Consider the following 24,833-nt stretch of genomic DNA (forward strand, 5'->3'; position numbering starts at 1 on the left):
CGCGCCCGTGAACGCGCATTAATGAGGAGGCTCGCGATGGGAGCGAGCAACTGGACCAGCGCGATGATCGACGAGCGCCCCGCGGCCGCCGTCGCCGCCACCGGCGACCCGGGCTCGCCCCTGCAGGCGGCGGGCAACGGCAGCGGCTGCGCGCAGCTGCCGGCGGCGAGTCCCGGGCGCGCCGGCAGGGTTCTGCTGGGCTCGGTGCTGACGCTGATGACGCTCGGCACCATCGGGGGCAACCTGCTGGTGGTGGCGTCCGTGTGCGCCGTCAAGAAGCTGCGGCAGCCCGCCAACTACCTGATGGCGTCGCTGGCCGCCGCCGACCTGAGCGTGGCGGTGGCCGTCATGCCCTTCGCCGGCGTCACCGAGCTGACCGGCGGCCGCTGGCGCTTCGGACGCTGGTTCTGCAACGTCTTCGTCGCCATGGACGTCACGTGCTGCACCGCCTCCATCCTCACCTTGTGCGCCATCAGCATCGACAGGTATCGGCCAACTTGCTTGCTGCTCCTCAAAGCAGTTTCCGCAAATACTTGGGCTGACCGGCGGCCGCCGTCGTGACGTAAGCACGCATGCCACGAGCTTTTCATTCCGGAAAGTAGAGCAGATGGATTTCTGCAGAAACTGCTCATGAATGCTGAAAAGTAGCTGACAAACATTTTTTGGAATGACTTGAATCGGCCAAAAAGCAAATAATGTGCCTTCTTTCGCACCCTTTCAAAATGTGTCTGTGACATCTAAGAGGTTTTTCCACTGTTTGCAACAAAAAGTGAAAGAAGTTCATCACATTTTGTGAGGCGACTTCCAACGCTCGTCACTAAATATAGTGGATAAAACAGGAGTTGCGCAATAAACAGCTTTACTTGATTTGGGGAGAAGCGCTTTGGAAGCAGACTCGTTGGGGCACATTTTGTCTTCATCATGGCAAGCTTTGAGACGCACACAAACGCACACTTCGGCTTTGCCCGCCTCCGACGGCTCACTGGTTGGATTTGGAACGTTTCCTTCCCGCGGCCGCCTCAGACGGCACCGTTGGCAGACATGATGATATTGGCAATCATTTTCAATTTGAGGAGAAAAGCTTCTCCGATATTGATGAAAAATGGCCCCTTTCTCAATCAAAGGCGTGCTTGAAAATGTCCTTCCTGGCCATTTGCCAGCCGCAAGCCCGCTAACAGGACCAAAAAGGTTGCGCAATCGCCTCAAAAGGTGTGTTTGTTTTGTGTCCTTGTCGCAGGTACCTGGGCATCACCAGGCCGCTGACGTACCCGATGCGGCAGGACGGCCGCTGCATGGCCAAGATGGTCGCGTGGGTGTGGCTGCTGTCGGCGTCCATCACGCTGCCGCCGCTCTTCGGCTGGGCCGAGAACGTCAACGACGGCCGCGTCTGCCTCATCAGCCAGGACCGCGGCTACACCGTCTACTCCACCGCCGTGGCCTTCTACATCCCCGTGGCCGTCATGCTCTTCACCTACTCGCGCATCTACCGCGCCGCCAAGATCAGCGCCGCCAAGCACGCCGTCGCCGCCTTCCCGCTGCAAGACGACGCATCCGCCGACACGACCAGCGTCAAGGACACCGAGGACGACGATGAGGAGGTGAGTGTGTGTGTGTTGGGGGGGGGGGACGACCTTCTCAACCAGACAAAACCTCAACTTCAAATCTCTGCCTGTCTTCACACTGCAAGACAATTCAGATTTTGTTGTTGTTGCACAAAATCTGTCATGTATGGGATGTTCATGTCAATGTGACGAGTGCAAATCGCAATTGCGCACCTCTGGATCCGTGGCGACGCCCCTCAAAGACCTCCCGAGTCCGCATTCAACCTCCTCCGACAGCCCTCAAACAATCTCCGGACGGCCCACGGGAGACCGGCCGACCTTTTCCCGCCGCAGATGACAAATTCTCGGCCTCGCTTCTCATTTCCAAAAGACTTTTTGGTTCAGCTGTCGTCTTTGTTGGCCTTTCTGATTTTGAGGGTGTTTTTGTAGTACTTTGAGAAAATGTGGCCAATAAATGAAATGTAAACACATTGCTGACTTTTCAAAGGTCATGTTTGACTTTTGAAATCATTCAAATTTGACCTTCACGCCATCCCTGTCAGGGTGGGCGTGAGGGGTTGAGGGACGGTGGGCCGCAAGGCAGTGAGACTCAAGTGCAACACGAGCAACTTTAATGAGGGAGAAAAGTGAGCAGGCAATCATGACTGGACGGCTCGTGACTGGACTGGTCGCCATGCCTGGAACGAGCGTGACGCATGAACTTGCAATGCGCCCACATTGAGCGGACGAACACTGAACGCGCCAACACTAATGAGACACACCTGGGGAAGGGAAGACACACACGCACACACACGCGCGCGCAGGTGCACATGGTTAGACCTAATGAGGCAAGAGAAGCAAGCAGGAAAACAAGACAAAAACAAACAACCACAGACCCAAAAGAACAAAAAGAGCCATGACCAAGAAAAAGCGGACCCCCGCAGAAGCGAAACATGACACCCTCTAACCAATGTTCCCTTTTCCCCAGACCGACGTCCAGCATCATCATCTTCATCATCTTCAGCCACCGGCGGCGGCTCGTCGCGGCCGCAAGAACCAGGGCTCGATCTTCAAGCGCGAGCAGAAGGCGGCGGCCACGCTGGGCCTGGTGGTGGGCGCCTTCAGCGTGTGCTGGCTTCCCTTCTTCCTGCTGTCCACGGCGCGGCCCTTCGCCTGCGGGGGCGCGGCGGCCTGCGGCTGCGTGCCGCTGTGGCTGGAGCGCACGCTGCTGTGGCTGGGCTACGCCAACTCGCTCCTCAACCCCTTCATCTACGCCTTCTTCAACCGCGACCTGCGCGCCACCTACGGCAACCTGCTGCGCTGCCGCTTCCGCAACATCGGCCGCAAGCTGTCGGCGGCCGGCGTGCACGAGGCGCTCAAGATGGCGCCCCCCCGCGCCCCGCCGCTTCCCGCCAGCTGACAAAGGTGGACGGTTGAGGTGGGACGCTGGCGGCCATCTTGGAAAGCCTCCCCTATTCACAATCAACGGGTCCTTTCCCATCGCCGTAAAGTCTTCTTTTTGCTCAAATATGCTCAACTCCAAACGATGTCATCTTAGCAAAAGATATTTCGTTGCTCAACCAGCAACTACGTTTGCAATCACGACTTTGTACTCGAGCATGTCGTCCACGATATCGCATATGATATACGTATGTACTTATATAGGATACCTCAACACAGCCAACCAATGTGAGCAAAAACAAGACAGAGAGAAATTTCAATTTTTTCTGGAATCTTTTTTCCACTGTCAACATTTATTTGCCCTGCGTGTGTTTAAGACGTCTTGCATCTTATTTCTCTGCTTGACGAATAAAAACGATTCTGAGAATGACGACTGCTCGTGCAATTCCGACTTCTGTGTGTTGCCCAGCCCTAATCTGGTGTCCATCATCATCATCATCATCATCATCATCGTCGTCGTCACCACCACTGTGAGCGAGCATGTGACTTAAGTGAAGAGGGTCCAAGCCCCTTGTCAGATTTTCCTTTCCCTCCCGAACGCGCGCTTCCTCCGTCGCTGTCACTGCCCATCCGATCATCTTCACGTGCTCAAGTGCGACATGTCAGCCAGGCTGCGTGCATGCGTGGAAGGAAGGAAGGAAGGAAGGAAGGAAGGAAGGAAGGAAGGAAGGAAGGAAGGAAGGAAGCGTTCACAGCGAGGTTGAAGCAAAGCACACGTGAAAGGTCGTCGTGGTCGGTGGCGTCAAAGCGCAACTGGATGCGATCATCACCGTGGCGACGACTTCAACTGTCGACTCATCAGCACTCAAGCATGTGACGGCCTTTGACCTTTGACCGCAGGAAGGAAGCGTTGCTAGGAAGAGTTTTGGCGCTACTCGTTCCACGATTGGTGGAGTAAAAAAAAGAAAGAAAAAGTAGAGCGATTGGACTTTTTAGCAGCCCGTCAACGTTCTGTCTTCGCTAAATTGAACGCACCAGTTTGTGTCTTCACTTTCGGTCTACGATTAAACCTGACTGGCAACGTACTAAAAGCTACTAGTTAATACGAGTCCTCTTTGTTCTTACTAATAGGACAACTACATGATAGTAGTGTGCACTAGTTTTTCTTTTGATGTCTTGTAATGTTTATATGTTGAATATGCATCGATCCCACTTCGGGCTTTTGTCCGTCGGGCAGTAAAAGTCAAACTTCTGTCTTTTGATGCAAAACTCCGCCTTTTCCATTTGACGTCTGCAAGACGCACACGCGCGGGCGGCCACGTTCGCTTCGGGAGCCAAAGGACCAGCAGCCAAGTGATGAATTGAGAAAACATCCCCACTTTTTAATCCTTCAACAAGTTGACCAACGGGAAGCGTTTAAAGTGCACGAGCGAAAGTCCAAACCACAACCGCCGCTAACTCACTTAGCGTCAGTTTGCTCAAATTTTACATCAACAATCAAATGAAGTCAGCATGCGTGCTAGTGAGCGTTAGCGGTCAACAGCGATCAAATACAAATCCTATGAGCTTCGTCTTGCTAAACATGAGCTTAGCCTAGCTTAGCATAAAGACAACAGTGTCATCGTTACGACCGTACAAACTTGGTCACGTTCCTCCGAAAGGCTAGCATGCCGAGGCTTTTGTGCTAAGCTAGGCTAGGCAGACGGCATCAGGCAAGTCCCATTCAACCGCAAACGATTAAGTGGCTAACAGACACACACACACATACAAACTTTACAGGAACAAGTGTGTGTGTTTATTTGCCAATTCTGGAGCGAAGTCGTCTTTTGATGATGAGATGATGGCTTTGTTTGTCGTCAGTAACGATGTTGTTGCTAACCATCTGAAACGACATACAAACGTCACGTGCACTCAAATGTCAAGGAAACAAGAGGGAAGGTGCAAGGTAAGCGCGCTGGCGCCGTCCTGCCAAAAGGTGCTCCGACTGGTGTGGCAGCAACACGTTTCACCAAATGACATGTTTCGCTCTTAAAAACGTTTTGGGGGGAGCAAAGAATTGGATTGAAATTCTTTCCCGCTTTGGATTTTGTCTGATTGTTTTTTTAGTCGGGCCAAAAATCCAAAATCCAAAATCCTCAAGGCGAATATATGAAAAGCGTGCGTGTGGCGTTTGTGAACGTACCGGGTGCGGGGGCACGTCCATGGGCGAGGAGATGTCGGCGCCGAACAACTTGCGTTTGCTCTTCTTGCTTCTCAGGCCGATGGAGGACGAGGACGACGAGGCGCTCACCAGGCCCATCACCTTCTTGGCTGCCGTCCACACAAAACAAACGCACGTCTTTTTTCCACTCAACACGCTCACGTTGAGCACGTTTGTGTGCACGAGGACGACGATGATGATGATGATGATGATGGATGAAGGCGAGAACGGAAAAGGAGGAGGACGGCGATGATAATGGAGAAGAATGAGCGGAAGCGGAAGAAGGACAAAGAAGAGACGGACGAGGACGAGAGAAGGTTGACCTTGCTGACCTTTGGAGCCGATGAGTGTTGGCGAACGTTGGAGGAAGTCTCCGATCTTCTGCAGCGTTTCGCCTTTGCGACTGCGGAGGCTGCGGCTGCCGGGAGACGCCAACCGGAGGGACGGCTGCAAACCGCACAAGGTTCACGTTAACGTTCGGATGGCGGCGGCGGCGACCTCACATTTTCAAATTGAAAAAACTTTTTGTGTTCTCATGTCGTTTTTTTTTTTCCCATACGTGCACTCATTTGCACTTCTGTGACTCCTCAGGTGCGACAACTTCCTGTTTGAGGGACTGGAAGAGTCACAGAAAAGGCAAATCAGTGGACGCCGTTGGGAAAGCTCACACCTCAGACACCTTTTGTCAATTTTGACATTTGCTTGGTCCAAAGGTCAAATGTCGTTGACCTGCAGAGTCCATTTTAGGCCCAAGCAAAATTTTCACCCAAAAGCAAAAAGGTTTTGCCAGCCGTGCGCGCGTGTGACGTGTCGAGTATCTCGTGGTTGCGTACGCAGAGTTTTGCTTTCAAATCCTTCCGTCGAGCAGTTGCCGTCATAAACGACGAGCAAATGCACGACGAAATGCGCGAGATCTTGCCGTTGAAACGTCACCGGCGGATGGGAAAAGATGGCGTCTGTCAAACTTCACCGGACGTCTTCACACAAAAAAAATAATAAGTGAGAGGAGCGAGTTGACCAGGCAATGTTTTAAAAATCGATTGCAATCATTTGCAACTTGTTTTGCATGTCAACGTCAAATTTGGCCAGAAACGTGTCGGCCATTTTACACCTTATGCAAAAGTAAACATTTCAAGTGAAGTGAAAGTTGAAGTAGCACCGACGGTCGCAGCGTCAGAAGTGGGGGCAAATTGGGTCTCTGCAGTCGAGCCATCCCGAGGCAGCGGCAGGGGATCTTGCGTTGGGGAATCACTTTGCTGAACCACGTCCCCCCCCACCCCCCGAATTCAAACGCTTCATGCTGAGGGTCAAGCAGGAAGGCAAACTGAAAATGTTGGAAAGGTTTGACCTGACGTACGTGCAACCAAACTGAAAATATTTGGCTACAACTTAACGAGAGGCTGGGTGGCGTTTGTTTGGGTTTTCAACTTCTTTTGCATGGTGTGTCTTGACAAAAGGTGTGTGTGTGTGTGTGTGTGTGTGTGCGTGTCCCATCTGCTCATCACCTCCTCTTGGTGCTGGCTCAGTGTTGGTGTGACTTGTGCGTTTCTTCGATTCTCCGCCTCCACTTCATCCTGCTGACACACACACACGCGTTAAGGCTGACACGTGCGCTCCCAACGATGTGCACACGTGCATTCGCTGCCCCGAGGACACGACGACGATGATGATGACGACGACGATGACGATGATGATGGGGAGGACACATTTAAATAAAGTGACGTGAGGCTTCCGAGGACTCAAAAGCGTTGCAGAACTTGATACAATTGTGCTGGTTTGTCGCCTGTTTTAACAGGTTTACTTGATTGCAGGCACGCCCCAAAAAAGGAAACTTGAAAGTTCTGATAGCGACACCATTGCTAATAAGTCATGCTAACAACATAGCTGCTGTGGCTAATGCTGGCAGCACTGCAGCTCCGCTTACCTTGCAGCTTTGCCACAATAGCGTTTGGGCCGCCAGCTCAAAGTGGCCGAGCTGCCGGCTAACAAACTCGGCCCGGGTGCTAATTATGCTAATGGAGGCAGAATGACTCGCTCACGGGTACATTTTCACAAATTGCCAGATGAGTTGAAATTCACTTGCATGTTTCATTTCGCACTTGATGGGTGGCCACACACGAACGCCACACGCGCACACGCGCAACCGTTCGGATGTACTTATTCAGAACGTGTCCGCTGCAAGTCACACATTCCAAAGCTAAATATACGCAACGTGCGCGCAAGTTGCCACGTGAAGATGAAACGCAAACAAAGCCGTCGATCAGATGGATCGGAGGTTTCTGTTTTTTTTTTGGGGGGGGGGGTTGAGGACATCAAATGTCAATTTACATTGAAATCAAGGAAAGTCTTTTTGGTTGGCCAACAAAAGGAGGAGCGCGTTACCGTGGCAACTGATCGATCGACGTATCACAATCTCATTGGGGTGACAACAACAATGTGTGTGCGTGCGCAATCTGGAGTGTTTTGTTGCACGGTGGCAAAAGGAAGGAAGTTTTGTGCGCGTTGGTCAGCGCACGTTCAGGACGTCAACTCGCTTCTCACAAGACTTTCCACATGTCCGTCAAGTCGTCCGTCAAGTCGAGGCGCGAACCATCTGGGTTCTTGTTGTTCCACGCCAAAGTGGTGCGAGCAGAGCACGTCCGCCCCGCCGACGCCAACTTGGTGCGCTCGGAGGGACGGAACGTCAAGGAAAGTTCCCAAAAAGTGTCAAGCGGGTCATTGTCCTCCTGAAAAATGTTGCCATCCATCCGTCCCGAGACTTTTGTCCGTCCGTTCAGCTCAGTCAATCACGAAACTCCAATCAGAAGCAGGTTGACTCGCCGATATTCTTACAAAAACAGTTTGCATTAACGGTTCCATTTGTGTTTATCAACTGATTGTTGTTTATTTGCTCATATTGAATTCATTGACCGCCAATGACGAGAACACTCGGGAAAGCGCATCCATCAATCAATAATCACAACTAATTGATAGACACTGTAGCGAGTCACAAGGCAATTTTAATTGATTAAAAAAAATCAGGGTGGAGGGCGTTAAAAAAAAAAGATGAAAAGTGAAGCTCATTGATCGATTTCAGCAAGAAAGATGAAGTAGCTGCACTTGATTTGTTCTAGCATAAAATGATATGGCGGACGGGTTGCCAGTTTGATTCCCGTGCTTGCATCTCAAATATGTTCCAAATGATCACTCGCTCTCCTACACATTTCCAGGAATTCACAATGTCCCATCATGAGTGAGCTTGATGTTTTTCCTGCTGATGACATCTCGCAAGTCCGACAGGCTCGACCTGCGCTTCACTTGACGACGTGCGTTATGAAATGTGTATGAGGAACATCATGAAGATGAAGATGATGATGATGAAGATGATGAATAAATAGCCCGGTTTACATGGAGCCATGTATTCCGATGAGAATGAATCCCAACGGCCAAACGCAACGAAAACGCTCCATATAAACACCTCAGTGGGAATGAAAAGGCTGAATTCGAATGGAACGTCATCGGGAATCACGGGAGCGGCACAATATTCCTTGCGTCAATCCCAACGAGCGTCATGTCGACGCTTCGTTCGGAATGGCGAGGCTGCGTGCGGAAACGCGCATGCGCCGTCTGGACGTAAATGCATCATGACGTCATCGTTTCCACCCTCGGAAATGGCGGCGTCTCCTTAGAGCTCGTCTGCGAGGGGAGAACTTGTTTTGAAGTACTTGAAACGTGTTTTTATCAAGACGTTGCTTCAATAAAAGTGTTTACACTCACAACTACTGGTGCTAAAGACGAATACGTGATCGATGCCCGTGCGTCCCACGGCTGCTCTGATTAAACGGCAGATGGCAACGGCTCACGTCACATGTAAACAGGTGACCAGAGATCTTCCTTCGGAATGACTTCCTTCGGAATGACTTCCTTCGGAATGACTTCCTTCGGAATGACTTCCTTCGGAATGACTTCCTTCGGAATGACTAAAAGGTCTCCATGTAAAGCCGGCTAATGAGTGTCGTCGTTGAAAGTGAAATGCAGCTACTGGCAAGACGAATAACGAGATGGATGTGAAGTCGGCCATGAACAAAAATAGGAAATATACCTTGGGCGGATTTGTTGGACGTTTGCAGCGTCTAAAAATGTGACACTGAGGGGGAAACAAGCAAGAGTTTGTTTTTTAAAAGCCGTCAAGGAAACGGACTTCAAAAATACGGAAAAAAAACGACAACCCAAAAACATTCATGAAAAAAGAAGGCACAATTATTTGTATTTTTTTTTTACATGCATGTTAAAAAATGCATGCAATAAATTCAAAATGGCAGGAATTGTAAAAAAAAAAAAAGAACGAAAAGAGATTCAAAGAATGCACGTGAATTCTGCGAATGATTGCTGACGTCGGCAATAAATTTGCATCGCTATAGCAACAAGACGTACGTGGAAGGCGATGATGCAAAATGAATGCCAACAGGTTTGGACGCGTTGTTTGAATGTGTGGGACACAAAAGTATACGACGTCGTAACCAACAATCGCTTTTGTGGATGCAACAATCCAAAAGGATCAATTGTGGAATTGAATCCGGTTTGTTTTTCTCGGCTGAGAGTCGGTTTGCCGCCACTGACGTGTTTTTCGGACACTTTCTTGTAATTAGTGGCCAAATGTTCAGGCGGCAAACTTGAACGGATTTATTGTCACAGAAAGTCTTTGCACTTTATTGCATCATTTGAAAAGTGGAAGCAAAAGCAGATATTTTCATTTCAATTTGGATATTGGCCTTTTATTTTATTAACAATCTTGTGTGGTCTCCATAAAATATGCATTTTATTTACATGCACAGAGAAAATTGAAATGATCGTCATCTGAAGAAGACAAATATGTAAATATTGGGACATGCATCTTTTGCAGGATATAAAAAGAGTTGTATCACTTGAGATATGAGTTTGGCTTATCCTGTCATCATACTCGTAAGTCAAATCTGTGCCCGATGAACTTGGCCAGCAGGTGGCAGTATAAGACAAACATGCAGAACAAAGCAAGAGTTAGACTCAAATTATGCGAGTGATTGTCGCTCCCTCGTCTGCCGTTTGTCATTTCTTTTTTTGGGGGGGGTTCTTGACTGTGATGCGAGTATTTATTGCGGTGTTGAAACGGTCGCTAACGCAAACGTCACCTGGACGTAGAGACGGGCGTTCCCTACCTTGTCCATGTCGGCGCTCTTCCTCTTGCGGGTCGAGCGCGTGATCTTGATGGTGACGGCGCTGGAGTCGCCGCAGCGCCGCAGGGCCATGCGGTCGGGCCGCAGCGGGCTGAAGGAAATCTCCATCTCGGGCCTGGGGAAGCGGCTGGCGCGCCCGTTCTCCGTGGAGATCGAGGACGATTCCAGCACCGACGGGCACCCCGACGAGGCCTGACGGGTTACGCACGCCACAACGAGCACATTTCACACTTTCTCTTCAAATGATGCAAAAGGAACTTTTGAACGTGCTTCAAAAATGAGGACGGCGTGACTTTTTGTATAAATTGCAACTGACCTGAGCGTGGTCGATGTCGTCCAGTCGGCCCTCGCCGGCATCCTCGCCGGCATCCTCGCTGTCGCCTTTGAGCGATGCCGCGCCACTTTGTGTCTCCGCCGCGTCGCCGCCAGCCTGGCGGACAAGACGTGGAAGTGGAAGAAGGATGAGGACGATGCCGAGGTCACGTCAAGGGCAGGAAGCGCCGCCGCTTTTAATCAGCGCACAATTGAGGAGGCGTGCGCGCGACGGACGCATGGAATGTTCGCCGCACACGCTGAGGCAATGCAAAGTCTTCACGTCATTTGCTCAAGAGGAAGAAAATCTTTACACATTGGAAGATTACAAAAAACCTTCTATTAAGCCAATACAGTGGAACCTCAAATTTAATCCCACAAAAAAGAAAATAATTCAGGACACGTAAAGTCAAACCCCCCCCCACAAAAACAACAAATGCAGTGAAGCCGCAAAATGCCAACCTCGACATGGCAAGTGACGACTCTCAACTTTTGATCAACTGGGGCTGCTAACAGACTGCAACATGCTGATTGGGACCTCAACTTGCTTGGGTTGCACTTGTACTGACCTCTGGTGGCGACTGTGCGCCGTTGTCACGGAGCCGCTGGATGATTTTGTCTTTGTCAGCCTGGCTGGCGAGAAGCTTGCCAAGTTGCACCTCCAAGGCGGCGACCAGCGCGTCTCGCTCCTGCCGCCAGCTCGCCATCTTCTGCTCCTCGGCACGTAGCTCCGCCTCCTGCATAGCGCGCAAAAGGATTTTTTCGTACTAAAAGAGACAGATTTCATTTCGCTGGGGAAATTTGCTGCGAGTTATGTACAAAACCATGAAACAAATCATTATGATCCAATAAATTGTAACGCGTCGAATGGTTCCTGTCTCACGCGAACCAAAGACGACGTGGCGGCATTTTTGTAAATCATGTAAACCATGAATATTCCAAAACGGGGGAAGCGGTTTGCATCTCACCAGCTGGGCCTGCCGGGCCAGGTAGCGCTCTCGGTCCTGGGCAAACTTTTTCATTTCCTGCTTGCGCTTGTCCTCCGCCTCCTTCATCTGACCAATCAGAGCCATCTTGTCCTCCTGCCACTTGTGGCGTTCCGACAGCTGCTTCTCCTCAAACAGCTTGATGAAAAAACAGAAAAAAACTCAACAAAAAGCTTGTGAATAATGTAATAAGTGATGCGTTGAGTCATCATGTCAAACGGCTGACGAGGGGCGGAGACATGTGGTACCACAAAGTCAATGATATTGATGGAGCACTTGACCTGGTCGGACGTCAAAAAGGACGGACAGTCTCATCAATTGACTTATTTTTTGTATTTACACTCATGAAGACAATTAAACACACTGCAACTGGGGGCGGGGGTGGGGGGTGTTACCTTGAGGCTCTGGTGGGCACTGGCAGCTTCCTGTTTGGCCTGCTGGAGGTCACATGACGAGGCGTCCGCACTTGGGCTGGCGTTGCCGCCGCCGCCGCCGCTTTGATGCCTCAGCATCTCCTTCACTTGCTCCAACTCTGAACAAAAACAAGATGGTGATTGCTGCTTCTCAATAGCGCGGCGTGTGCGGCTCCAGGGAACACGCTTCTTTTTTTGCTGTACTAGAATGAAGTGTAATTGCACTTCGTTGACACAAGGTGGCAGTGGCGCTGTCATTGTCAAGTCATTTTTATTGTCAGAGACTGCAGGCATTACGAGATCAATCCTGCGTGTTTCCCGCCTCCGACACACCTAAATCAAATGATCAGGATTGTTATCAGGTTTGCTGATGATCTGATCATTTCAATCAGGTGTGTCGGAGGCAGGAAAGCTGCAAAACGGAGCTTTTACCGTTGTTGAGCTCCTGCACGAGCTGGACTTTGTGGTCCAGCACGCGCTCCATCTGCTCCTGCGTCTCCTCCTGCTCCACGAGAGCCGAGCGCATGTCGTCCACCAGCCGCTGTTTGACTTGCAGCTCTGCGGGCGGCACAAGCCGGAAACGGAAGAAAAGTCGTCAGCACTTCGCAGCGCGCGGACTCCAGACAACAAAACTCTGAATGTTGCTGTTGTCGAATGTGACGTGCAAGTCAACGTGTGCATGCGGCGAGCGCACGTGTGTTGTGGAGGTGAGAGGGCACCTTTTTTAAAACTTGTTGAAAAATAGTGGCCACTCTGCTACAACCCCCCCCCCCCACCTCACCTCACCCCCCCCCCCCCCCCCCCTATACTGACTGCCTACGAGCTGTATATGTCTGATCTGTAAATATATCAACTTTATACGGAAGTCTGCTGGCAAGATGGGAGGAGCAAGATGTGCTGTGACGTGGACTCCATTTTGCATTTGGACCAAACGGGATCTTTCATTTGCTGGGTTGTCAAAGTTGGAATCATTCGATCCCATTCCTGGCCGTCAACGCGAACGGCGTCGGGCGAGTCTCACCTTGACGAGCTTGATGGTACAGCTGCAGCGTCTCGCCGTGTTTCTGCTCCGCCGGCTGTTCCTACAGCAACCATCAAGCAGCATTTAGGGAACGGATGCGGCGGACCTATCGAGGTCCGCAAGACTTGCGCACGTTTTTGAAAAATCTCTTCACATCGCGGGAAGTCATCCAATATATGAAAAAGCGATGGCAAACTCACGGCTTTGAGTTGTTGGATGGTTCTGTCCCGGTTGCCGAGGTCCGACTGAAGCTGCTTCTTCACCTTCTCCACATCCGACAGCTTCTGTTTCAAGAGCCTCTCTTCTTCTTTCATGGCGGAGATCTGCAGGAAAGCGTCAGCGCCGTCCGTCATCCTCGCCACGCCTGCCGGCAAACGCGCCATGTTGCGGAACGTACGTCTTTGTGGACCCGCTGCATCTGCTTCTTGTAGTCGGCCAGCTTCTCTCGGAGGTCGGCGGCGTCCTCGTCCTTCCTCTCCGCGTCTGCACTGAGACCCGCCACTTTGTCCGAGTCCTGCTTGGCAAGTTCCTTCAGTCTAGAAGAACGCGTTGGTACAAAGACAAGAAGAAGGCCTTCAAATAAAGGAAAGCCTTTTGTTTCTAATGTCGCTGACTAAGACGTGACGTTTTGCTCTTTGTTCTGTTTTCCCTTCTGGGACGCGTTCATTTCTCCTGATACCGACCACGTTCCGAATCGTTTCTTCTCCATCAACCGACAGAAATATACAATAAATACAACTTGAAACGTGAAGACGATGAGCCATGAAACTGCGACAAATTCTTTTGTCACTTTGACTTGTTGAGTTGAGGCAAGCAACCGTTGCTAGACATTCGGAAATGTTCAAGCATCCATCATGGACTCCGGCTGCCATGACGTTCCACCGGTTTCGTACGTCTGCTTTTTAACAGGAATTAAAGTCACTCATCATTCAAGGGGTTTTCCACGTTGACTTTGCTTTTGTGAACAACACAACAACACTGTTGGGAAGCAGCTTGCGAATGGACAACATTTATTTAAAAACTGAAAAGAATTGCTGACATGGACGGACAACCCACCTGGCAATGTCGAGGGCTCTCTTCTCCAGCTCGGCGTCCTTCTGCTCGATGGCCTCGTGCGCCACGGCCAGCAATTCCCGGCGCCGCTCGGCCTCCCGGCGCCGACACTCCTGGAGCGCCTGCACGTCGTCGTCCTCGCGCCGCTCCTGCGCCTCCTGCAGCTTCTTCTGCAGAGCCGCCGTCTGCGCCGTCTGATCCCGCAGCTTGCTCTCCAGCTCGGCCGCGTTCGGACCGTCCGTCTGGAGCGGAACGGCAAAAGATTGCTCAATCTTGCCAAGGATGTTCAATGGATGGCCAAAATGATCATCACCTTTATTTTGATCAATATTGAAATTCATTATTATTATTAACTCATTTGCTCCCCAAAAAATCTATTTAAATGTCCCAATAACGTATTTATACGTTTTTTGGTGTGGTTTTTTTCCTAATGTTTGTTTTTATGCTAGAGCGAGTATTGGTCATTACGTCTTTTTCCTTTGACGGCGGCCACTCGTCACATTGCTAAGGTGAGCTCACCTGAGGCGTCGGGATCTGGAGCTGGTCCGTCTGGACCTGCTCATCTTTCAGCAGGTGACGAGTCTCCGCCACTTGAGCCCGAAGGTCCGAGTTGACCCTGGTGAGGTCATCTTTAGCGGCAGATCTTGTGGCTTTCGCTTCCTGTAATTCCGTCTTCAGCCGCTCCGTGGTGAGCTCTTGCTCGCTGATCTTCTGTCGGAGGCGCTGACATGACGCTTCCTGTTCACGCAGTTCGCGGCCGACTTCCTCCAACTGCTTCCCGGACGCTTCCTGCTGTTCTCGCAGCTTCTCTCGGAGCTGTTGCGCCAGCCGGCCTTGCTCCCGGAGCTCCTCCGCTCGACGGCGGCGGCGGAGGAGGACAATCTCCCGCAGCTGCTCCAACGAGGGCTGCAACGTCTGGCTCTCGCTTGCCGCACTTTCTTGCGCCGTACCTTTGCTGAGCCGTTGGCCAAGGGCGGCGGACGCGTCTGCGGTCCCGAGGTCCCGGATGAGGTCGGCGATCTGGTCTGACGTCTCTCGGAGTTGTTCCTGAGCGGCTTGCGAGTGAGTGGACGCTTGTTCTGCTCGAAGCGTCTCACTGGCGACCTGTGCTCATTTCCACAAAACGCATCCGCATCCGCATCATCATCATCATCATCACTGTTGTCATAGCAACAAGCACCCCCTGTGATGTTATTCACTCACAAAAAGTTTGCGATTTGGGATTTTTGGGGTGAAATTTCAGGACGAATCTGCAAAATGGTGTCCAAACTTCTGTCGGTTTGTTTACCTTTAAAGACATTTAAAGATTTTCCCACTTGAAGATGGAGCACATTAGCATGTGCACGCAGGAGCAGAAGAATGCTGGTAAACGCAATGCTCAGTGTGCAGAGATAAGAAAGGCCGAAGGTCACAGTCATAGAAAATGAGGTGCGCCAAAGGGGCCTAAATGGAAGCAAGGGCAAATGCGCTCCAACTGGAACGTTTCTCGACTTTTTGCTCAACAAGGAATCGATGGAATTTTTTTTTGCAGGTTTTGATCCGAGAACATTTCCAAGAATGCCTTTCTGTGACTCTTCCGGTCTCGCTGCAGCAAGCCGCTGATAACACCAAGCGCTGTTTGAAGCCTCGTCAAAATGTCAAGACTGGTCGTGGTGCAACTAATCATGTCTGCATTTGACATTCATCGTGCAACTTCAGCCCCAAACCCAATTGGTGTCATCGGACCTGTTGTTGTGACGCTTGCAACGCAGCCGTTTGCTCCTCAAGCTGCTCCTGCAGCCTGCTGACTTGCTCTTCGCTCTTCTTCTCCCGCTCCAGCATCTCCGTCCGGGCGTCTTCCTCTCGGGCTTTTTGGGCCTCCTCCAGGGCCGCCGGCGTTTGCGTCTGGCGGCGCGCCAAGTCCTGCAGAGCGGCGTCGGCCTCCTCCTTGGATTTGATGACCTCCAGCGGCGCCTCCTCCGTCTTTCGGCGCTTCTTTTCCAAAGCGCTGACGGCGTCCTCTTGGGTTGCTCGCTCCTCGCCAAGGTCGGGCAGTGCCGCCTGCTTGTCAAAAGTAGAGATAGGGCAGCAAAAAAACGGAACCTCAACTCACTCATCACAGCAGACAAACTCAAACAAGAAGATTTGTGAACGCGGGTGCAGGCGATAAATGTACGCAGCATAGAAACAAGTTTTTAGCGGCAGTGCATTTAAAAAAACAAGAGCATCAAAGCAAACTTGTTTGCAGCGAAGCTGTTGACCGCGTGAAATACTTCGACAGGACAAACTCATTTTCAAGAGTTGACTTGGCAGCGCAAAGATCAAGTCGGCTTCCTTTAGTCCTCAAATTGGCATCTTGTTGTTTTCCATCGACCGGTATCAGGTCACAAGCATTTTCAGAAGTGATTGGCAGTGGACAAAAGTCACTTTTGGCGGGTCACGCTTGGCACGTCACCCTGGAGGATTTTCAGGAAAATGAAACTATTCCATTTTGGGAAAGCAAAATGTGCCAAAAGCGACACACTGTCAAGAGGAATCCGACCGGCCACGCATGCATTTGGACACTTGGAGGAGAAAGAAAGACATTTTGGAACGAGGCAGTAACACGAACAAAGTGAATCGCTTTGTGGTTGCGCTGCAGCAGACTCGGCGTCAACAAAAGCCGACGTGAGGGTAAACTGAGATGATTTCTCACCTGCAGCCGCTTGGTCTCCGAGGAGCGCTGGGCCACTCGCTGAAGCCGAGCCCAACATTCCTTCTCAAGTTCAGCCTCGAACCTCTTTTCATCCTCCGTTGGACCGCTCTCACCTTCATCACACCACCGCAAGTGAGCGTGAAGCCGGATCACAACTTGAGGTCGGGTTCGAGCTCGGACAGTCGGCTTTGAGCTTACCTGCGTTCATCAGGCTGCTGTGGAGCCCGCCAACAGACTGGGAAACTTTCGAGCCGTCGGACCCGAGTTTGTCTTCTTCCAGCTGAGACGCACTTGAGACCTGCAAGAAAATGTTTGTGAGTGAGCACGGACTCCAGATTTTTCTCCTAAAACACTGCAAGTACATTTTTCATCCACTCGCACCCGTTTCGCCAGTAAAATTGATTTTTTTTTTGTTTTGAAATGACTATTCTTGAATATATTTTGCGGCCGCACATTTCTCAGTAATATGATGAAAATGAGCTCTGTGAAGATTTCCTTTGCAAGTCAATTTCAACTTGCGGCCCTAAAATTTCAGGTTGGGGGCTCACCTGTTTTCTGACTTTGATCAGGTGACATTCACAAGCTGAGCACTTTACCTTGCTCCGTGACACTTGAGAGTCCGTGCGGGCGGCGGCCATGTTGACAGTCATGGTCTTGAATATCTCCAGACGTTTGTCGGCTCGCTCCTCCAGGATGCGCGTCTCTCTGGCCAGCCGCTCCCTGCGGCAAACGACAACACGGCGTCCTGCTAAGTCAGAGCTGCCCGCACTTTTTCTTGTCAGGCAGAAAAGCGGAAGGATGAAAGACGGTTGAAAACATTTGAAGAGTCTCACGTGAATTCGTCGCGCATGTTGTCAAAGATCTGGCTGAACTCTTTGCAGACGTCCTCTCGGACCCGAGCTTCCACCAGCGTGCTGTTGGCTCGCTCATGCTTCAGTGCCGTTTCAAGACGTCTCAACAGCGCCACCTGCTGCTCAAGGACATTTCTCACTGCAGCTCAAGGGAGTGTGTGTGTGTGTGTGTGTGTGTGTGTGTGTGTGTGTGTGTGTGTGTGCACGCAGTCAAGGCCAGATAAACGTTTGTGTCATTCCAATGATGACATTTTTTTTCTTTGATTGCGATGGCAAATGGAAGGAATGATACAAACCTTTCGTGTCATTTGACTGATGATGACTTCATCCTCAGTTTCTTCGTCGTCTTCATTTTCAGACATGTTGTTCTCCATTGACATCATCGCATCCTCCTCCTCCTCCTCCTCCTCCTCATCATCATCATCATCATCATCCTCCTGACGAAGAAAATGTGTTTTGCAAACAACGACAAAATGAGGAGCAATTAGGCGCCCCTCCCTCACCTGAATGTTCTCCAGGCCGCTCTCCCAGCCAATCAGAGAGCCTCGCAGAGTCTTCCCGGCGCCTTTGTTGGGGTGGGGCTCGTGGGGCGGGACGGGAGGGGCCCTGCTGGGCACAAGCACCACCTGGACGACACAACCGATATGGATTTCATTGCCACGTTACCGGGACAGTTTTTGCAGGGGAAAAAACTGTCCTCGCTGATTAGCAAGTTGACAAAAAGCACAGTCGAGGTTGCAAACATTTGGTTGCCACATTGAGCAACTTTTTTCTCCCTTTGAGTGAGAACTTTTCCAAGCTATGGGCCAGCCCTCGTTGCGTGAGATGACGCATGCCCACCTTCTGCGCCAGGGCGGAGAACTTGAGGACTTGGAGCGTCTCGTCGTAGGCGGACGCGCACTGGTTGACGTTGACCATCATGCGCACTTTGCCTCGGCCGCACAGGAAGCTCTGAAGGTAGCGCGTCAGCTTGCTCTCGCGGAAAGGCACATGCTGCGACAGCCTGGAACGCACGCACGCACGTCAATGTCAGTCTCTCAAACACACACTTCACTCTTCACAACGCATGGATGACACGTCATACACACGCTATCAAAGGCACACGCTCAAAGGCTGAAACATTTTGAAAGACACACATTCTTGAAAACGAAGCCACACGCACACACGCGTCTTGGACTGACTTAGCGTGCTGGTTGTGCCTGAGGGCGTTGATGCACTTCCCCAGGACGAGCAGCGAGTTGTTGATGTTTCCGGCCTCCTTGAGACGTTCCCCGCGGTTGCGAGTCTTGGCGCAGCGCTCCGAGCCGGCCAGGTCGCACAGACTCAGCCTGCGCGGCCACAGCAACAACGTAGAACGGCCATTTACATTTAGGCACGCACGCACACATGAGATTGGCCCCGCCCCCGGCATGCACGCCACCTACTCGCTGACGTTGACCACTTGATGGTTTTGAATCCTCAGAAGGCGAATGGAGAAGATGCTGTGACTGCAGAACAAAAACAACGGCACTTGATGAGGATATTTGTGTCAGCGTTTGCTCATTCGTATGTCGACGCCCACGTGTGTGTATGTTCGTTGAATGTGTGGGTTCGGGTGATCAAATAGTTATTTATCGTGAAAGCACAGATGCGGTACAATGTTTTGCTGACTTTGATAATGACGACGACTGTCAGTAAGTTCTCTCTTCTTTTTTGTTTTTACTGCACTTTTCACATCCTGTTGGATTATTTTGTTTTTTCTTTCCAAAAAAATAAAGAGAAGTTTTCATGGAAGCCATAGTAATATCGTTAATGGTTATAATATCTGGCAAGAAGATGGCGATTGGACATTTTGTCCATACGGTCCAGTCCTCAGAAGAACAAACATCCGTGGCCGTCAGTCAATTAAATGTACGTTTGTGTAAACATGTGTGCATGTTTACACAGAATGTATCGTGCGTGTCATGTGACATCCACAGAGGCGATTGAGTGGGCGGGTTTGACAAGCACAACACACGATACGTGTGTGTGTGTGTGTGTGTGTGTGTGTGTGTGTGTGTGTGTGTGTGTGTGTGTGTGTGTGTGTGTGTGTGTGTGTGTGTGAGGTGGTTGAGACCTCCTGCTGGAAAGCTGGTTGATCCTAGTAGAGGAGAAGCTTTGGTTCTTCTTGCCAAGCTTCATGACTTGGTAGGCCTCGTCGGCGCCGTCCACCTGCACCCAGCGCAGGTCTGCCGCACGCACAAACGACCCACGTGAGGAACGGCGAGAGGTTCGCGCAACAAGAGAAATTCGGGCCAGGCCCTTGCCGACCTTTGATGAAGGCGTGGCCCTTGGCGTCCTGAGACAAGCGCAGGGCCGCCCTCCTCGCCGTGCCGCCGGGCGCCGCCTCCAGGAGGTCGTGGATGTTCTCGTTGTAGATCTCACAGAAGGAGACCCAAACGGAGAAGTTGGTGTCGGCTTGCGTTCGCAGGCTCAGGCGCTCGTCCGACGTCTCCTGGAGCAGCGACGAGCCTGCGCAAAGAAAAAGAATACGCTCATTAAAATTGACATGAAAAAAAATCTGCAAATGTCAAACTGCAAACATGCAAGCGTCAACTGCATTTACAAACAAATGTTTTGAATTCGCTTTCCAGGTCTTTCATTTCAAATTTGGAAGGTGAATTGTGCAGTTCAAAAAAGTCATTTGAAAACATTTGCAAACAAAAAACCTGAATCCGAACAGATGAATACATTAAAAGGAATGAATGCGTAAAATTGCTAACGAGCCAAAGAGAGCCCAACTGGCCTTCAAGGAACATCAGGCCGCTGGAGCCCCACATGACGCTGCCGTCGGCCTTGTCGCTCTGGAAGAGAAAAAACCACAAGGTGAGCTCGAAGAGGCGGCGGCGGCGGCGGCGCTCAGCAAAAAGCCGGCCGTTACCTCTTTGAAGAGTCGCAGAAGGTTGTTCTTGAAGGCGGCCTCGCTGGCCCGCTGCTCCTCGCTCAGCCTGACAAAGTCTCGGCAGTGTTGAGGTTTGACGCTCATCCCGGTCAAGACCCTCCCCTCCATGCTGCCGAAGATGGCGGCCAGGGACCTGGGCAGGATGCCGGCGTCGCCGTCCGGGCCTGCCGGGAGCGGCGGGCGCGTGAGGAACCATCGCAAGCACGAGCGGAGAAGAAGAAGAACGGAGGCGCACCCAAAAAGGTGAAGGTTTTGCCAGCGTTGGTGACCCCGTAAGTGAAGAGCAGCGAGTTCCCGCCTTGGAGAACATCTTGGAGCAGATCCTTCACCGTTCCTTGGAACAACTCCCGCTGCGTGGCGTCGGGACCGTACACCTGCTCAACCACAACAACGTTCAAACACACAATGCAATTTCGCTGCAAATCAAACTCAAATTCTCTCCAGATGATCAAAACTTAAGTTAAGATCTTCACAATTCTGCTTTTCCTCCTTGGATGAGCAGAGGAGTGATGGAGGGGGCTGAACTGTGCAAAGTCCAGCGTACTTACAGTCATTTCTGGACTATAAGCCGCTACCTTTTTCACTTGCATTCGAACCTGCGGCTAAAACAAAGGTGCGGCTTATCCATCAGATCACAAGGGGGCGCAAGAGCGTCAGGCAGAGGAAAACAAAGCAAGTGAGCCCAAATACAGAAGGAGAGACAGAACGAGAGCGAGACCGTTTGCGCCCTCATTATGGAAAAGAAAGCAGCGGTAACATTCAAACACCTGCGTCGGGCGCGGCTTATACGTGGAACAAACTCCAGTAATTTAGCTAGCGCGGCTTATATTTAGGTGCGCCTTATAATCTATAAATTACTGTACACGGATGCTTTTTGCCGCTGTTCATCATCTGTATGTGTGTATGGATGGATGTATACGTCCAGTTTGCTTCTATAGTTGTTTGCATTTTTGTTTATATTGTTACATCCTAATATTTTGAATTATTAACAAATACAAATTATTTTACTGCTTTTGCTGATGTTGTAGATGTTTGTCAAGGTACAGTTCCAGTACCGGTATCGAGGTATTTTATGCAGGTAAAGTATCCGAGTCAAAATGTTGGTATTGTGACAAAACTAGTAGTTTGTTTGTCAAAACACCTTGTAAACATTTGAGCACTTGTTTTTAAAGTTGCTATGCAAATGATTTTTATTATTATTATTAATGTGAATTGTTCTAAAAATAAAACAAAAAAAACCTGGTGCCAGTGGGTACTAGTTGGCCCAAGTACAACATGAGTAGCTCACCAGTGATGGGACAATGTGACTTACTAAGAAGAATGAAAACAAAAGAAGAATGCTAACGTGGAAATGTGATGAAGAGTCCTGAATGAGCTCAACCGTTTCAAGTTGGGAAAAGAAAGATTTTTTTTTTCTTTTGATTGGCTTGACTGCGATTGGCTGGCAACCAGTTGAGGGTGTACCCCGCCTACTGCCCGAAGCCAGTTGTGACAGGCTCCAGCGCCCCCCGCGACCCTTGTGAGGACAAGCGCTGAAGAAAATGGAAGGATGATTGGCTTGAATTGGTCAACAAATGTGGAAAGGTGAGAATGCCAAAAAGTGGGGAGAAGAAGAATGAACATAAAAATCCATGTTTGAGTGTAGAGGAAGAAATGTGGGAATGTTCTCAAGCGTTTTTAAAAATTCCAACGCGCATAAGAAAGTTTGGCGTAGCCGACCTGCGAGAAGGCGAAGCGCTGAGCGGCGTGCGCCAAAGCTTTGTCGGAGCTGAGGCGAGCCGACAGCGACGCGCTGGGAGGCCTGAGCAGGACCGTGTCCGGAGGCTCCACCGACACGCAGTCCTGCACACAAACACGCGTGCGTGTTGACATGTTGCGCACGCCCGACCGCAGCTTTCAACAGCCAAACGCTGGCGCGCACCTGCGACTCTCCGTTCTGGGCCTCGGCCGCCGTGAAAGGTCGGATGCGCAGGTAGACCTTCACGTGTTCTTTCTCGTCGCAGTTGCTGGGCTGCACCGCACGCACGCACGCACGCACGCACGCACGCACACACACACACACACACACACACACACACACACACACACACACACACACACACACACACACACACACACACACACACACACACACACACACACACACACACACACACACACACACACACACACACACACACACACACACACACACACACACACCAAAACAAGAACAAGTCTGAGTGAAATTTTTTTGACATTGAGCCGTCAGCGTGAGCTGCTTAACATGACATTTGTTCACAAGGCCCGGACGAGGGCGGCACGTTAACGTGTTTGCCAAACAGTTGCCAAATGTGCGGAATCATCCGCGCGCTCATGTTTTCCTTCGCATTCCAAACACATCATTCAAAAATGGAAATGATCTGTCAATGTGAAAGCGCAGTTTTCTACACCTGACCTAACCAGTGACCATTCTACTGTTTGTAGAAAAAAATAACAAGAAGGGGGGGGGGGGGGGGGAGCAACAATATTAATCAATCATAGTAATAATGATCATCATCATAATAATCCTTCTTCTTCGGGTGCCTGTATTTTCTATACAGCCACCCGATTGGCCGCCAAGCGGGAACTATGGAAGCGGAGCACCGACAAACCAAACAAAAGGACATTTCAAACAGAAGGCCTCATTATTTTGCAGTGAAACAAGGTTGCCACGATAGCAAGGCCCTTTTAATACAGGCAATATTGTGACAGCCCTAATAATCGTCAGTTTTTTTTCCAATCAACGTCATCTGGCAGGCCAGATCTCATTGGCAGCAGGCCAGATGTTGCTGACACCTGCCGTTTGTGTTGCACATATGGAACATGGACCAAATTGTCTTTTTGTTGTGTTTTAGGTAAAGAAATGATATTATAAAAATCTTTGCCGACGGCTATGATGACATCAGAATTTCCTATCGAGCCATGTCCAGTCGGTACCTGAGTCAGCTGTGAGTCGCTTAGGATGCTGCTTGTGTGGAGGTCTTGCATAAGCGCCTGGTCAAGCTGACAAGACTCCATCATCCTGTCACAAGATGAGCACACACTTAAAACACAACTTTCCAATTCTTAGTTAGCCACCGTGTTAGAAGCCAAAATCGGACTTAGAAGCCCCTTAAAGTCACACATACACTTTTGGCCAGGACAGACACTATTTAGTAGACTTTATAAAACCAGTTTCTTGCGTTACATTTATCTTTTATGATGTTTTATACACTACAGTACTATTTTTCCATTTAAAAAAATGTAACAAAATGTTTTTAGTGGGACTGGAACACATTAATGGCATTTCAATTCATTTCCATGAGAAAAAAAGTGTTTCTGATCAAAGTTTAAACACGACTAGATTACAGATTCCTCGTTCGTAAATACTGTAGCGATCGATGGTGAGGCCTTGTATGAAAATCGTTGTTGCTCTCCATTTGCTTTAACTGGGCGTGAAAGCAGCTCTCAAATCAATGTGCAGCCTGTTGCCGATCGGGGGAATAAAAAAAAACGACTTTTAAATGCCAACTTAGGTTTAAATAAAGCATTGGTTAAACGTCGAAAGCCTAGTCTAACGGCTCCAATTGTAACTTTTTTTTGTTTGCCAAAAATGTAACAAACTAGAGCGACAAACCAAAGTGACGTCATTTGAAGCTTCTTTTTTTTTTACCAACTAGCCGCTAGGCGCTAGCTCCTTTCGAAAAACAACAGCGTCTCTAACGTGACGCCAATCGGCTTTAAAACTCACCCGCCAGCTCGTCTTGACACATGAGCGAGCAGAAGAAAAAAACCCGAGAAGAATATGAATGCCGAAGAAAGTCCGCAAAATGAAGCAAACGTCAACTGACTGACAACAACACATCCAAAGGAGATGACTGGCGCTCTCAGTTTGAAACGAGCCAATCACAAGACGCCCTTTCCTTCTTCTTCTACTACGAATGATTGCTTTGGTCTGTGCTCACGACCCCTAGTGGACAGAATCTGACAGGCGTCACGCACCGCAGAGTCATTCAAGTTTGTATTTTGGGTCCTTGGAATGTTATGAGACTAAATTCAGTGGCTTGTTTATTTGTACCTTGATGGTAGAAAGTTGAAATGAACTGAAGCCGCTCAGAGGTAATGCCAATAATAATTTGAATAAAGAAGAATATCCACAAGCATATTAATTAAAGAGTAACTATTGGAGGGCAGCTCAGGTTACTCAGCAGTTTCTGTGCGCAGCTTAATAATAAGTTATGTGTTAAGTCATCATGTGACATGGCTGAC

General features: G+C 50.1%; 2 protein-coding genes across 4 annotated transcripts; one reads left to right on the plus strand and one right to left on the minus strand.

The window, feature by feature from the left end:
- The first annotated feature begins 38 nt into the window (after positions 1-38).
- LOC147163354 (5-hydroxytryptamine receptor 7-like) lies at positions 39-3,203 on the plus strand. The gene is made up of 3 exons (XM_086093493.1): positions 39-485; positions 1,238-1,598; positions 2,530-3,203. Exons 1-3 carry the CDS (start codon positions 64-66, stop codon positions 2,959-2,961), a joined length of 1,215 nt encoding a protein of 404 aa, XP_085949619.1. The 5' UTR covers positions 39-63; the 3' UTR covers positions 2,962-3,203.
- A 1,096-nt stretch (positions 3,204-4,299) lies between these two features.
- Positions 4,300-24,449, minus strand: LOC147163355 (uncharacterized). Of its 3 annotated transcripts, none has more exons than XM_086093490.1 (34): positions 24,316-24,449; positions 23,523-23,607; positions 22,486-22,575; positions 22,284-22,406; positions 20,800-20,938; positions 20,544-20,728; positions 20,409-20,466; positions 19,934-20,134; positions 19,740-19,851; positions 19,069-19,131; positions 18,826-18,972; positions 18,485-18,647; positions 18,148-18,270; positions 17,941-18,081; positions 17,627-17,763; positions 17,390-17,513; positions 16,992-17,091; positions 16,794-16,906; positions 15,845-16,159; positions 14,639-15,223; positions 14,123-14,361; positions 13,464-13,602; positions 13,267-13,389; positions 13,067-13,127; positions 12,478-12,603; positions 12,028-12,164; positions 11,615-11,770; positions 11,216-11,383; positions 10,651-10,764; positions 10,317-10,526; positions 6,648-6,719; positions 5,475-5,589; positions 5,125-5,252; positions 4,300-4,824 (listed from the first exon to the last, which is right to left on the minus strand). In XM_086093490.1, exons 2-34 carry the CDS (start codon positions 23,604-23,606, stop codon positions 4,738-4,740), a joined length of 4,878 nt encoding a protein of 1,625 aa, XP_085949616.1. In that variant the 5' UTR covers position 23,607; positions 24,316-24,449; the 3' UTR covers positions 4,300-4,737. The 3 variants fall into 3 exon arrangements, with proteins under 3 accessions (XP_085949616.1, XP_085949615.1, XP_085949617.1); XM_086093489.1 differs by having other exon boundaries at positions 6,648-6,716; positions 15,845-16,162; XM_086093491.1 differs by having other exon boundaries at positions 15,845-16,162; positions 24,316-24,398.
- Positions 24,450-24,833: the final 384 nt, after the last annotated feature.

This window comes from Leptonotus elevatus, chromosome 13, assembly GCF_054856555.1.
Source record: "Leptonotus elevatus isolate MCC_2025b chromosome 13, RoL_Lele_1.0, whole genome shotgun sequence".
NCBI lineage: Eukaryota > Metazoa > Chordata > Actinopteri > Syngnathiformes > Syngnathidae > Leptonotus > Leptonotus elevatus.